The sequence below is a fragment of the Herpailurus yagouaroundi genome, unplaced genomic scaffold (assembly GCF_014898765.1).
Source record: "Herpailurus yagouaroundi ecotype Mexico unplaced genomic scaffold, PumYag 67700, whole genome shotgun sequence".
In the NCBI taxonomy this organism is placed as follows: domain Eukaryota; kingdom Metazoa; phylum Chordata; class Mammalia; order Carnivora; family Felidae; genus Herpailurus; species Herpailurus yagouaroundi.
This window is the reverse complement of record NW_024420499.1, coordinates 4,241,560-4,255,190: the sequence shown is the minus strand read 5'-3', so window position 1 is coordinate 4,255,190 and position 13,631 is coordinate 4,241,560. Positions and strand designations below refer to the sequence as shown.

General features: G+C 45.0%; 1 protein-coding gene across 7 annotated transcripts in view; it reads right to left on the bottom strand.

Annotated features, from left to right (window-relative positions):
- The window catches only part of CHRDL1 (chordin like 1), a 126,136-nt gene extending 114,921 nt beyond the window's left edge, over positions 1 to 11,215 (bottom strand). For 2 of the 7 annotated variants that reach the window (XM_040468473.1, XM_040468477.1), the window contains exons 1-2: positions 10,814 to 11,204; positions 7,231 to 7,382 (exon numbers count right to left, since the gene is read on the bottom strand). In XM_040468473.1, the coding sequence (XP_040324407.1) occupies positions 7,231 to 7,382; positions 10,814 to 10,965 (304 nt within the window). In that variant the 5' untranslated portion in view covers positions 10,966 to 11,204. Of the gene's footprint in view, positions 1 to 7,230; positions 7,383 to 10,813 lie in introns of all 7 variants that reach the window. The other 5 variants (XM_040468472.1, XM_040468470.1, XM_040468471.1 and 2 more) reach the window with 5 other exon arrangements.
- Positions 11,216 to 13,631: the final 2,416 nt, after the last annotated feature.

The window sequence follows — 13,631 nt, the reverse complement described above, 5'->3', positions numbered from 1 at the left end:
ACTTGTCACAACAGAATCGATTTTGCATGCCCTGCCACAGACAGATATCTCAAACACCCAGCTTTCTTCTTCAAACGAATGGGATATATCACCATTACAGGTGCATTTTAGAGAATCAGATGTGAAGTGACATAATGAACCAAACTGGTTCCAAGGCAGGGCTTCGTTTTGTAAAATAACATGTATGTATGAAAATACACACATATAGCTGAGCATTAAAAAAAAGACCTGGGGCGCCTGGGTGGCGCAGTCGGTTAAGTGTCCGACTTTGGCTCAGGTCATGATCTCTTGGTTTGTGAGTTCGAGCCCCGCATCGGGCTCTGTCTGTGCTGACAGCTCAGAGCCTGGAGCCTGCTTCAGATTCTCTCTCTCTCTCTCTCTCTCTCTCTCCCTCCCCCACTTGTGCTCTGTCTCTATCAAAAATAAAATTTAAAAAAAACATTGTGGGAAAATGCTCTAAAAAAAAAAAAGGCTAGAAGTGTATATACCAATTAGCTATTTCCTTACACACTGAGACTACCAGTGACTTTTGTTTTATTTTTATGTGTCTTCTGAATGTTTAACAATGAGAGCCTGGGTGGCTGATTCGGTTAAGCGTCCGACTTTGGCTCTGGTCATGATCTCGAGGTTCGTGGGTTCAAGCCCCACATCAGGCTCTGTGCTGACATCTCAGAGCCCGGAGCTTGCTTCGGGTTCTGTGTCTCCCTCTCTGTCTGCCCCTCCCCAGCTCACACTCTGTCTCTCTCTGTCTCTTAAAAATAAACAATAAAAAAATTTAATGAATGTTAACAATGAGAATCTATTTTATTTTCTTATTTTTCAGAGGTGACTTAGCTTTTTTTGAGCAACTATTTTAAAATCAGAAAAAAATCACGTTAATATAAAGCTTGCTTAGGGCGCCTTGTAATTGACAATTTAGTCTATGTACGTCCAGATCATCCAAAGTTAAAAGCGTCTGGACCACATTGCCTTAGCACTTACAGAAAGACCTTTATTGAGTTATAATTTACTAGTTGCCCTCTTCCTTTACAGAGAGTCAATGAAGAAAGGCCATTCTTTCTTCTCTGAAACCAAGGTTACAGATGGAATCCTTGTACTATCCAAATGTGCTTTATTCAAACATCCCATGATCAATACTGCCTGAGTGGGTGGGAGGTGGGAATAATCACTGTAGATGAAACTGTAATTTTTCTCTTGCCAACAGCCCCCAAACCCCTCTTTTTATCTTTCCAGAAGCACAAGCCAAATTTAGAGTGTGAATACTCTAATGTACCAAACCAGGTGTTAAAAACATCTACTCTTCCTACATTCTTCAAAGGGGCTCTATTTTATTTCATCTTTAAAAATGTTAGCTTTGCAACTATGCTTTCATACATAACCTGCATCTAACCTTTTTAGATGCACGCAGGTTATAAATCTTAAACAAATAGTATTCTTTGCAATGGCTCTGCGACAATGATAAAACTCCAGGTGTGTTCCAAGCACCTAAAAAGCCAGAGCCCTGTTCTCCCTTGTCCCACCTCCTCAGTGCCTATCCTGGTGTCCTTTACTCTGCCGTCCAGAAAGCAAGAATCCTCAGTTTACAAGTCGAGACTCTTTAGATCAGAGACCATGAATGACTCAACCAATACCACACAGCAAGCAAAAAGAACTGACCAGAAACCAGGTCTCCTGATTTAAAGCACAGTCCTCTTTCCACTGGACTCTGAGGACATTCCAATCCTACTGAGAAGTCAGGGAAATCTCAGAAGCATGGACATAAAGGCACATATTTTTAACCTTCCTCACAAATTTCCTTTGGCCTAACTTATTTTAGGTTCCTGAATAATGTTAGTGCTAGTCCCTTTTAACTCCCAAATAGTAAACTGCCTCTCTTAGGAATTCTGGTTACAAAGTTCCTTATTCATTCCTTTGGATCATCTCTTATGTGTTAAGTGGCTGCCATGTGCAAAGGACTGGACTTCTCTTCAAAAGAAAGAACTGGCTTCCCCAGAGAACGGCTAGAGGCAAACTGGGGGGTAGTGAGCAGAACACGGAATTTGAAGACCTGGGTTTTAGTTCCGGTCCTGGCTTGGACTTGACCTCGCTGGGTTTCAAGTTTCTCATTGAAAAATTAAAGGGATAATATCATGTGGATTGCAAGAGAGTTACTCTCAGACCAACCTCTCATTCAAGCCTAACTGTGCCAGCGATTGTCGCAGGGCCCTTGGTGTACACGATCTCCTTTATTTTTCAAGTGACTGTGCTGATTGCCATCGTGGTAGGATTTCCTGTTCTTGTAGTAATAAGGAAAGTACAGCTGGGGAAGTTAAGTCACATTCCCAAGGTATATAAGCAAGTCACGGCGTGGGGGTTAGGATCTAAGAAAACACCAGAGGGGTGCCTGGGTGGCTCAGTCGGTTAAGCATCCGACTCCAGCTCAGGTCATGATCTCGCGGTTCATGAATTCGAGCCCCACGTCGGGGTCCAGGCTGACAGCTCGGAGCCTGGAGCCCCCTTCAGATTTTGTGTCTCCTTCTCTCTCTGCCCCTCCCCCACTCACACTCTGTGTCTCTCTCCCTCTCAAAAAATAAACATTAAAAATTTTTTTTAATTAAAAAAAATAAGATAACACCAGAGCCTCCACACCCAACCCCACTGGCACCCCCAGCATTAAAAAATTAAGAATGTACTGTGGAAAGCATCGAGGTATCTAAATGTAAAGTATTTTCTCTTTCGCCCACTTCTACTACAAAAGCTTCAAAGACGCGAATGGGTCTACTCTTTGGCTTGCTTCTTTCTGTTGTCCAATCATCACCTCAAATGTCCAAGAGAGAATCTGGAAGAGGAAAACGCAAACCTCTCTGGTTGCTTTTAACAACAGAGAAGCTCCGGGCAGGCACCACAGGAGGCCCATCTTTACAATATACGAATGTGGGGAATCTTTTCTCCTGAAGAGAAATAACGAGTGAGAAGATCCAGCTAACTCACCTTAGAAAGCAGGAACGGACTGCATGAAATACATGAACAATCTCTCTCTCCCCAGAACCTTTGCCAGACTTGGCACAGGCAGGCCCTTTTGAAATACATAATTGAATATTCCTAACACTCAATTCTTCCACCTACTTTGATCAATAGTTCATTACCTAAGTTAGAACTGCCAGAAGAGGCAAACTCTTGAGCTCATTTGTCCCATATTTGCATGAATATTATGCACTCAATGTCACGCTCCTTTGAACTTCAAAAGAGCTTCCGGGCCTCTTTGACGACAACTTTAACAACAGAGCATAATGGAGTTACAGAAAGACTTTCTTCCCCAGCTAAAGACCTCAAACCTTGCTGATTCTGGAAAGTAACAAACTTTTACAGAAGCCACAAATGGCTCCTTCGTCCATTGCAATGCACCATCAGTATTTCCTGGGTTCCTGAGCCTTTCTCGTCTCCTGTGACAGGAACATAACCACGGCTAATCAGCTATTAGGAAGTGGCAGCAACCACCCCTAACTTTCCTTGTGAAAACAGCTTTCTGCAAATGCGGCATTTTCTGCAGACCTCTTCAGATTCTACACCGAGTGAGCATCTTTGACCATAACAGCACGCCCCCTCCTAACACTCTGATGCCCAGGATAGGAGGGAAACAGGCTACACAGCATCTGCATTGACCTAGAAGCTTACACTGAAATCAACCCACAAAGGATCAAAAACCTTGGCTTCCTTGTGTAAAATGGCATCAGGCAGCAAGAAGAGATGTGAGGGTTTATTACCCTTACACTTACACATTTCCTGGAGTTTCCCCAGATTTTTATCCTTGTTTTAAAAGTGATATTAGGGGCGCCTGGGTGGCTAAGTCAGTTAAGTGACCGACTTTGGCTCAGGTCATGATCTCATATTTTGTGGGTTCGAGCCCTGAGTAGGGGTCTGTGCTGACGGCTCAGAGCCTGGAGCCTGCTTCGGATTCTGTGTCTCCGTCTCTCTCTGCCCCTCCCCTGCTCGTGCTCTCTCTCTCTCTCTCTCTCTCTCTCAAAAATAAATAAACACTAAAAAAAAAATTTAAAGTAATACTTGCCAATTGTGGAAACTCCAGAAGCACAAAGATGAGCAAAAGTAAGTCATGAACCTACCACCCACAGATAAAAAAAAAAAAAATTAGCTCCCCACTATACATGACTATAAATTTCGGATGAAGTAGAGAACTACGGGTAAAACCCCAAATTATGCAAGCAGTAGAAGAAAATATAATAGAATGAGTGGTAAGGGTCTCCCAAGAAACAAGAAGAAATTCAGAAGCCGTAAAGGAAATAAATAGCAGATCCGACCACACAAAAATTTAAACCTTCCATATGGGAAGGTACAACTTAAAGTTAAAAGCAAATGGCAAAAGGGGAAAATAATATTTTGAACATAAAAGGTCAGGAGCAAGATTTGCAATAACAAAACCTTAATATGTATGCTTTGATGGATCACGAAGACAAGCAACCTAACTGCAAAATAGGCGATGCACTCTCAAAGATAAAATAAACATTTAAAAATATTCTAAAAACTCATTGCAAAGATACTCCAGAATAAGAAAATAGTGCAGCAAACCTGAAGTATGGTTTCTCCTATTAAATTGGCTCCAAGATACAAAGAGTAATTATACTTGTGGGGAAAGAATTCGAAAAGGACTCTCATACACAGACGGTGGGAGTATACATTGATAACAACTTCTTCGAAGGACAATGTGACTGTGCTTACCAAGATTAACACTGAACACCCACTTTGACCAAAGGACTCCCCACAAATACTCGCCTACGTGCCTGGAGGTGTTCATTAACACCTTAGTTGTAATCGCAAAAACTGGAGACACTCTAAGTGTCTACAGCTAGTGACCATGGGTAAGTAATCCATGGCACACTTACACAACTGGACACTATGCAGGCATTAGAAAGAATACGGTACTGTTGTATTGCAACGTGCTGACATGGAAGGATGTCCTAGACCCACTTCTGAAGAAAGGTTACAGAAAAATACATACAATCGCCAAGAAAAAAAAAAAACGAAAACAAAACCTGTACTTACGTAGGTTTTTACGATACAGAGAAAAAGTGTTTGGAAGAATACATAGTAAACTATTAGTCATGGTTGCCTCTGGTTGGTAGCTGAGGGACACGCGTTTTTTTTTGTAAAGCTCAGGTGCTTTCAGATTGTTTTGTACTATGAGTATTATTAGTTTGGGGATACTTAGGAAATTTCAGAATAAATTAATTAAGCACTGCGTAGGGTCATCAAATTTGTAATAAGCAACGTTTTCAATGGTAGCACGACAGCGCATTACACAGATGGTTTATATGACCATTCCCCAATGGACCGACATTTCCACTGCTTCTGCCTTCTCATTGTTGGAGCTTCCGTATAAATCTCTGCGCATGCCTCGTGTGTGTGTGTGTGTGTGTGTGTGTGTGTGCGCATCTGCATGTATCAAGGCAACATACAGAGGGCATATGCTTTAAGATTTCCTTTAGTGGAGATAACTGTGTACATGTCCTCGAGACAGTGGGTGTGGCCACACAGAATGATGCTGAGCAGCTCATTCAGGGAATGAGCCTCATCATCTGACCGAAAGCCTGAAACACTAGAACAGAACTGATGCCCTAGGCCATCTACTATATAATCCTTTTGACACCAATTGAATATCCAATGGGCTTGGGACAAATTCATAGGCAGCAGGAAATGTTATAAAGTGATAGTTTGGGGTCTGTAAATATTTTGTAAGTCCTATTTTTCCTTGGTTGGTTCATTAAGCTCCAAGTTGCATGGACAGTACTCCTCAATTCTTTATATCTATGGAAGACCTCCCAGAAGAGACGGTCTTCTAAGAATTGCAAGCTTCCCCTATGACGCCATCGCGAACAGGTCATAAGGGAAGTTTCTTCCTAAGAGAGCAAGGATTTTAGGCCCAGTTGGGTTGTAAGTGGAGCTGAGAATGGATGGACAACTTTTCTATCACGTCCACTTAAAGGAGAGCTTTCTGGAGGGAGAGGGAGGTCATTGGAGGAAAACAGGAGAGAGGCCAATCCAAGTTTCCTTGCTGGTACTGTGCCCTGCTAAACTTCCTCCTGTGTCCCCATCATGCTAGGTCATCACCACGGGCCACTCATGCTCAGAAGCCTAATCAAAAGCACCACTTGTCTCGGGAAGAAGACTGAGATTACTATGAAAATCACAGCGAGGCAGAAACACACCGTCCTCCCTGTCAGCAAGCTTCATGCCTGATCTATGAAACTTGTGCTGATAAAGGAGATAAATGTTTAAGCGATGGGCTTCAGATGCTGCTTCAGCTCCTACCAAGAAGATTTTCACGGTTCCTTCTCATGAATAAGTTCAGTGGAGCAGAGAATGCCCCTCTTGGACCAACTCCATTTTGTGCTTCTGTTGATGCAGCCAAAAAGGGGAACTAGAGCTAGGGCTTTTCCTTCAAATTTAGAGCAAGGGTCCACCTCAGAGAGGGCTGCAAGTGGCCCAAAGAAGGTGAGGCTCCTACTTTCAGCAGAAAGCTCGTAACAAGAGCAGGGATGCCAACAGTTACGCATAAATCTCCTGAACGTGGAGGCAAGGAGGGTTAATTATCCCCCCTTCCTGCCACTCCGCTTTCTCCAATGTGTTAGCCCATCACACGGATCGCTGACTTTCTAGAAATATTCCCTGGCTTTGCGGGGACGTTCTTTCAATAAACGGCATCCAATTTGCTCACGGTCCCTGGAATCTCAATTTCCTCAAAGGATTTTTCATCTGAATCCAGTTCATGTGAAGGGTTTTTTCCTTCTTCGTTTTTCAGCATAAGGGAATAGGCAGGGCCTGCTTTACTTTTTCTTTTTCTTTTTTTTTTTTTTCTTTTCTGTGTTATTTTTTTTCATAAACTGAAAACCTTTGCTGAAGAGTCTGAAATTTGGGAAAAAATCCAGCTCATCTGTCAGATATTTCTAGAGTTACGTAAAATGGAATGAGATTTGTACAGTTTAGAACAGGAAAAGGAAAACAGGCTAATATGTCATGTGTTCTATGAGATGAAACCTATATGATAATCAGAAAAACAGCCCCAAATGAGTTGACCCGATTCAAAGCTCTCGTTGTTGTATCAACTCACGCATAAACCAATAATAGAATAATGGTATATGGCCACATGAGGGCAAAATCTCAATCCCTACAGATTATAACCACATTTTCAAAGAGATTACAAGAAAGCATCTTGTTTCTTAAACGGGAGACACTTACGTTTTACTTGCTCTGTTTTGCTTCCTTCTAGGAAAAGAAAGAACAGCAACAAGGAAAAGATGCACTTTGTGCCCCCCACTTTCCACTTTTTTCTCATTTTGGTCACTGCAAGAGGCCGCTCAAAACTGTCAGGGCCCGGTATATTCAAGCTCCTGGGGAGAAAGCAGAAAAAAAGACTTAGATCCTCTGAAACCGGTGGAGATCACTGATGCTTAAGCTTTTAACGTGTTGGCGCGGTGGGGGGGGGGGGGGATGCTGGAGAACTTATGTAAGCGTAAGCGTTGTTTTCCCGTGTCAGAAAGAGAACTTGCCTCTTCGGTCTTGCAAAGATCGTGGGGGGAAATTCAAGCAGATGAACAGGCGTTCCCATCCAATGCTAAGGCTAAAAATCCTTACAGGCAAGTCATAGAAAAAGAAAAATACATTTTGAAATCTTCCTTTTAACAGAATTAGAGTTGATTTCTCAGGAGATTTTCTTTGGGAGAAAAGGGAAATGGATTTGCAAAACAGCTACTTTGGCAACCAAGATAAAAATAGTAGGCACGGGACCCAAACAATTTCTGAAATGAAAGTTCACCCATGTTAGCTTCAGCGATGAGGCACAAATTGGTTAATAATACTTCTCCTGTGTCCTCCATAAGATCTATAAAGATCTTCAGTTTGGCTACTTATGTTGGAAAAGACAGATGTAATTAGCAAATGGATGCAGTTAAATACCTTTACCGTTCAGACATTGCTTTCACATGAAGTCCACTGTGGAACGGAACTTTATAACGGGCCATCCTCAAAGGAAATTAGGCCAATTTAAATAGGTAACGTGTTTGCCTTACACTGCTGGGCCAAAGGCCATCAGAGCAACTATAATTCTGAAAAGCAGGAGACTTGCATTTCTAGTCTAAGGGGTGGAAATTCTTAAACCTTCGAGCCTTAGAACACAGAACATTTGCTAGAGCTCAGATCCAGTCACAGGTCATTTCCATAGACACTAGAGTTTGCAAAAACGTTCCAATGGATGATCTGAACATATTTAAATGTTCAAAAAACACCACATTTCAATCCAGGGTTAACCCCGGATGGGAACTGAGTGCATTGATCTTTTCTGAGGGGCCAACCTAAATATTGAGTATAAAGAGTTGGCAGGAATACAACATAATCATTCTGGAGAACCGAACGGTTTTTGGGGCATGATGCAGATACTTCAAATGCTATGAACTTGTCTGGGTAATTTGAAAGCCATTGCTTGAAATTACGGCTACGTAACCAAAGAAGAACTGATCATGAACATGTTCCTAGCCTCCCAAAGGCCTCGATTCTGATGTCTTGGTCCCTTCTATGAACTTGTGGCTCAGCTTCAATCACTCAGAACGTCCCTGCCCTCTGAAGCAAATCATTTCCATGAACAGTTTAACACAGCTGCCCACCCCAGTGAAGTTCTTTCTGAGCCTACTTTAATAAGCTTATCCCCCAAGCCTTCAAATGAGAAAGATTTTCTAACCGCTGAAATCCAATTTATCACAATCACATATGGATCTCAGGGGGTAGTTTTGAAACCACAGTTTTCAGGTCGCCCCATGCAAGAACCAACAGGGTTATTTTACTTGTATGATGGGGGGGGGGCGGTTCAGTGAACAGTAGCATTGCTTCATAACTCAAGCTGGCAAGAAAACGGCTCTCAGAATTTTTTTTGCTTTTCTTGGGTCCCGACTAATGTTATGAGCAAATAGAAAAGTTGGTGACGAGAGAGCAATTAATCTCTTTTGGCGTTCCTGTCATCTGTGTGGCCTCCCAGGCTGTGATGGAGAACATCAGAAAATGAATCGCTTTATAAATATTCACTTTTGATTTACAAGATCTGAAGCCCTGTCTTTGTATTCTGTGCAGAAATATAAACTGAGAAGAATTCCTTCCCCAGGACTCCTCCCCGTTCAATTTCTCTTTATCCCTTTAACTTTTTCTTTTCAGCGGGGGGAGAGATGTGGTTCAAGACATTTTTGGGGGGACTGCAGCAATAAACCTAAGCAAGCATTGCTCAGCAAACATGCCGACTCTTATACTTGCAAAGAGCCAAACTGTCCTTAATTTTTCAAATTATACTTTGACCCAGTTAACTGGAGTTATTTCTGCATTAACTCTCTGCTTCACACAGGCTGTTGTGCCATTGAACTTGCACGGACTCTTTTCCAGGTTCCTTCAAAATGTGGCCACAGACACACGTTTTGGGGGATCCAGGCCCCGGTCAAGAAAGCCAATAAGAAAACAAGATCCCACCACTAACACTGGGGAGGGGGGCGGGCGGAGGAGGCTTTACAAGAGACTGAGAAACTTGTCAGTGTCTAAAGAAGTGTATCCATGAAGGTGCCTCCATGAAACAAGCATTCACACAGTTCATTTGCATTAAGCAAAGGGACCAGAGGCTCCTTGCCCAGTTGAAACTGCAAGGCAATCTGGGCCATCAAGTGTCAGAAGTCTGGACATTCTCAGAGGAGGTCTCCTGGGTAGAAGAGAACCAAAGCGACATTCCCAAAGGAAGGCTAAGGGATGAGCACATCAGCCAGTTCTCCACGCCCCACAGTGTCTCTTTAATCCGCCAGAGAGGCTTGACTGACCTTGTAATCTCACATTCACTGTCTTCCTGGGACAGTCCCCAGGGTAGCAATTCTCTTTCTGACAAACAACAAGAAGACACTGGGGTCTCAGGGCCCCCGTCCATCAGCTGAAATCCTCTCCCCACTCTACCACCCAACAAGAAAAAACTCCGTTCGCTGCTGGTGGGTTGCCACAGAAAAACGGCACTTCTAGCCCAGGGTGTCTCTCTCCGCCAGAGTCCTTGCCTTCACTGCTGCTTATGACTGACAAACAATGCCTTGCGTTTGGCTTGCAAAACACCTTGCTATCCATCATTTCATCTCATTCCCTACAACAACTCCACCTCCAAAATGGGCACCCTGGAGCCCAGAGAACTCAACTGCCCATTCCCACAGTTAGTGGCAGGGCCGGGAGGGTCTGGAAGGCAGGCTTTCCAGGCCCTAAGCTCTCTGGCAGGGCTGCGTTGCTTCCTGAGCCTAGCGTCTCAAGCTCTGACCCCAGTGGTCTGGGCGGAAAATGAGACAGATGTCCAGAGGACAGAGGAGCCTCTCGCCTGTCCGCTGTGTTTCATTAACTTTAGCATGTATTAATCACCCTCTGGTCCAGGGCACTTCAGCAAGCGAGAAAGAAGGGTCGGGACTCAGGGGATAGATAACTAAGGAGACTGCAAAACCCTTTAGGTGGCTACCCAAGTGGCCTTCCCCGAAGCGCCAGAGCATGGAGATATGCAGGCCCCGCGGGGAGTGGCAAGTGGTGAGTTCGAATCCGGAGTCCCTAACCTGCCCCGGGCGCCTTGGAGCCCACCTCCAGCCGGGCCAGGGCCACTAGCAGCTGGACCCGAGAGCCCAGTTGGGGTGGCAGGTCAGGCAGGGGGGCGGGGGGAGCTCGGGGGAGGGGGGGACGTCCAGGGGCGGTTCTGGCCAACAGGAGACGCCCCACCTGTGCAAAGGCTGGAAAGGAAGGTAGAGGAAGCGGGCATCGGGCACTGCTCACTGACCTGGCCACTGGCCTGCTCCGTCTTCCACGCGTGCACGCGCTCCGAGCTCCCCGGGGCGCTCCTCCGAGGTCTGGGGCTCGCAGGTTGTGGCGAGAGCTAGAGTGCGCGCGAGGGGGGAGGGGGCACTCAAAAGTGGGTGGGAGGAAAAACATCACCGCCCTCACACCACGAGGGAGCAGCGGCTCGCTCGGCTCCCGGGGGCAGAGCCAAGGCGCGGGCGCGGCGGCCCGGGGCCACCTGCCCGCCCGCCGCCCGCTCCCCACTTGGCCGGAGAGGCCGGGCGCCCGGCGCAGGCGAGAAGTCCGCGGGCACGCAGCGGCTGCAAGCCCGCACCCCGTCTCCGCCCCGGCCCGGCGGCTCTACTTCTGCTCCCGGGGCCCGAAAGTTAAGAAATCGGGAGAAAGTGTGAGGCTCTGCCGGCGACTTTCCCATCACGCAGCGCCCCCACTGCACCCCCCTCCTCTGGCTAAGCGAGCGTTGGGGTCTTAAAGGGACCGCACCTCTCCTCCGGCCCCTCCTCCCCCTGTGCACTGGAATGCACCTAGGAGCTTCCCACCACCCGCGCCTGCCCCGGAGACCCCGGCTACCCTCCGACTTCCCTGTCTGGAAGCCCGCAGCTCTTCTCCTCCCGCACAGGGCCCCTCTAGGTGCACCTGGTCGGGTCCTGAGCTGGTGCGCGGGACACCAGAGGAGCTGGCCTCGCAAATTATGCCCCAGCAAGCTGCTTATCACTTAGGGGCGTTTCCCAAATCCACATTGCGGCTAGAAAAGTGGCAAAGTGTTGGTGTCCTTCAAGGCACAGTGGAGATGGGTGTGTGTGTGGAGGGAGAGGGGACGAGTTAGAAATCTGCTTTCTCCCAACAAAGAGGGCCCCCCAACGCCCCCATGAAAAGGGCCTTTACTAATTGGTAAGGGTCTTGAAGAAAACTTGGAGCGACCCACCACAGCCACCCCTGTTCTCCCAGTCCCTAAGATTCTGATTCGGGAGTTGGGCCAAGAACCCAGCCTTGAAATCACAATAGCACTGCTGATGCCTTGGTGAGGCTGAGACAGACTAGGACAAAGTTATGTTTATTTGATGAGAGGTAGTTACAAAGAATTCTCAGAATCCTGTAAGGGCCCCAAAGGCTCTGCCTTGACAGACAGTACCCATTTATATGTTAAAGCCCCCAAATTTGGAGGAGAGCTACAGGGCTGCTTTTTTTTTTCTTCTTTCTTTCTTTCTTTCTTTCCTTCTTTCTTTCTCTCTTTTTTTACTGGAATATAACTTTATTATTTTTTTATTTTTTTAATAGAATTTATTGTCAAGTTAGCTAACATACAGTGTTTACAGTGTGCTCTCGGTTTCGGGGATACATTCCGGTGATTCATTGCTTACATACAGCACCCAGTGCTGAACTGGATCATATTGATTTTTCCAGGATCTGTATAACGTTATGGCTTACAGAGTAGTTTCATATTCATCATCCCTACTCTTTAAACCCTCACAACAACCCTTGAACTGTCTGTGGCCTTGAGTGTCAGAATTGGTAGGGATCTTCTGGACCATTGAGCTCAAAGTCTTCATGTCACAGAAGAGGAAATTGATGAGGGGGGTGGGAGGGAGGTGATGTATCCAAGGTCATGCACACAGTAAATGATAGATCTGAGATTCCAAGTCAGGTTTCCTGACTTTCAACCAACTACTCTCTGATTGCTATCTCCAGCCTATAGATGAGGAAATGGATGCTCAGGAAAATTGTAGCTTACCCCCAAATCACATATCAGGAACACAGAACAAGGGAAAATTGAAACAAAAATAACTGTCCTGGGAAATTACCTCCCTTTTCTTTCTTCAGAAGTGTTAATATCATCCAACTAGCTCCTGCATTGCTGGGGATGTTTATTTCACTGTTAACAAAGGAAAGGGGGCCCTTTCTAAAATGTTGCCTTCAGGGTCCAAAATGTCTAGCTCCATCCTGCTGTTTGGGTAGCCATACATTGCCACATGCATTCAATTTGTGCTGTAGTATATTAGTTTGAACTTGCAGATTTGTTGCCTTATAACTGTTCTCACGCCGTTTAACGTGCTGATGTTTTGTCTCACTAGACTGTGAGTTCTTCAAGGCAAGGGCTGGTTGTTCAATTTCCTTTGTATCTGCATTCCCCAGCCCCCATCCATCATCAGTCCCAACATGCCTGGAGAGTATGTATTCAGGAAAATGGGTTTCAGGAACAACAGCCTGGGACAAAGATGGATCCTAGCATTGAAAATCAGTAGACTCACTGAAATTTAAAACTCCTATCCATTTGGTTATGACCACTTGCTCCCAGTGCTTGATGTAATATTCTGATTACTGCAAAATACACCATCCCAAAACCTAGTGGCTTAAAAGCTGAAAGCAATTTTTTTAAAGCTCAAAAAAATTTACTGTGATCAAACGGTTCTTTTCAACTGGGCAGTTTTTGTTCAGGATCTCTTAGACACTTGGCAACTCTATATGGGTGCTGCCAGAATTTTCTGAAAGGTTCTTCATTAGTGTAAATGCTGGTGATCCCTGTATTAGTTTGTCTTGATGTGTGAGTTGGGAACTGCAGTTTGGGTGAGTCCAGACCTATACTTCCTACCAGATCTTATCCAAACTACAGTGAGGATTATCTCCATGCTTTATATTTTTCCTATTAAATGGGGATTAGAGCATAGATCATCTCATACTCATTTCTTAAAACATTTTATTTGCTGATAATTGTAGATTTACAATTATAAGAAATAATTCAGAGGGATCCCGAATACCCTTCACCCCCAATAGTAACATCACACATAACTGTAGTATGATAT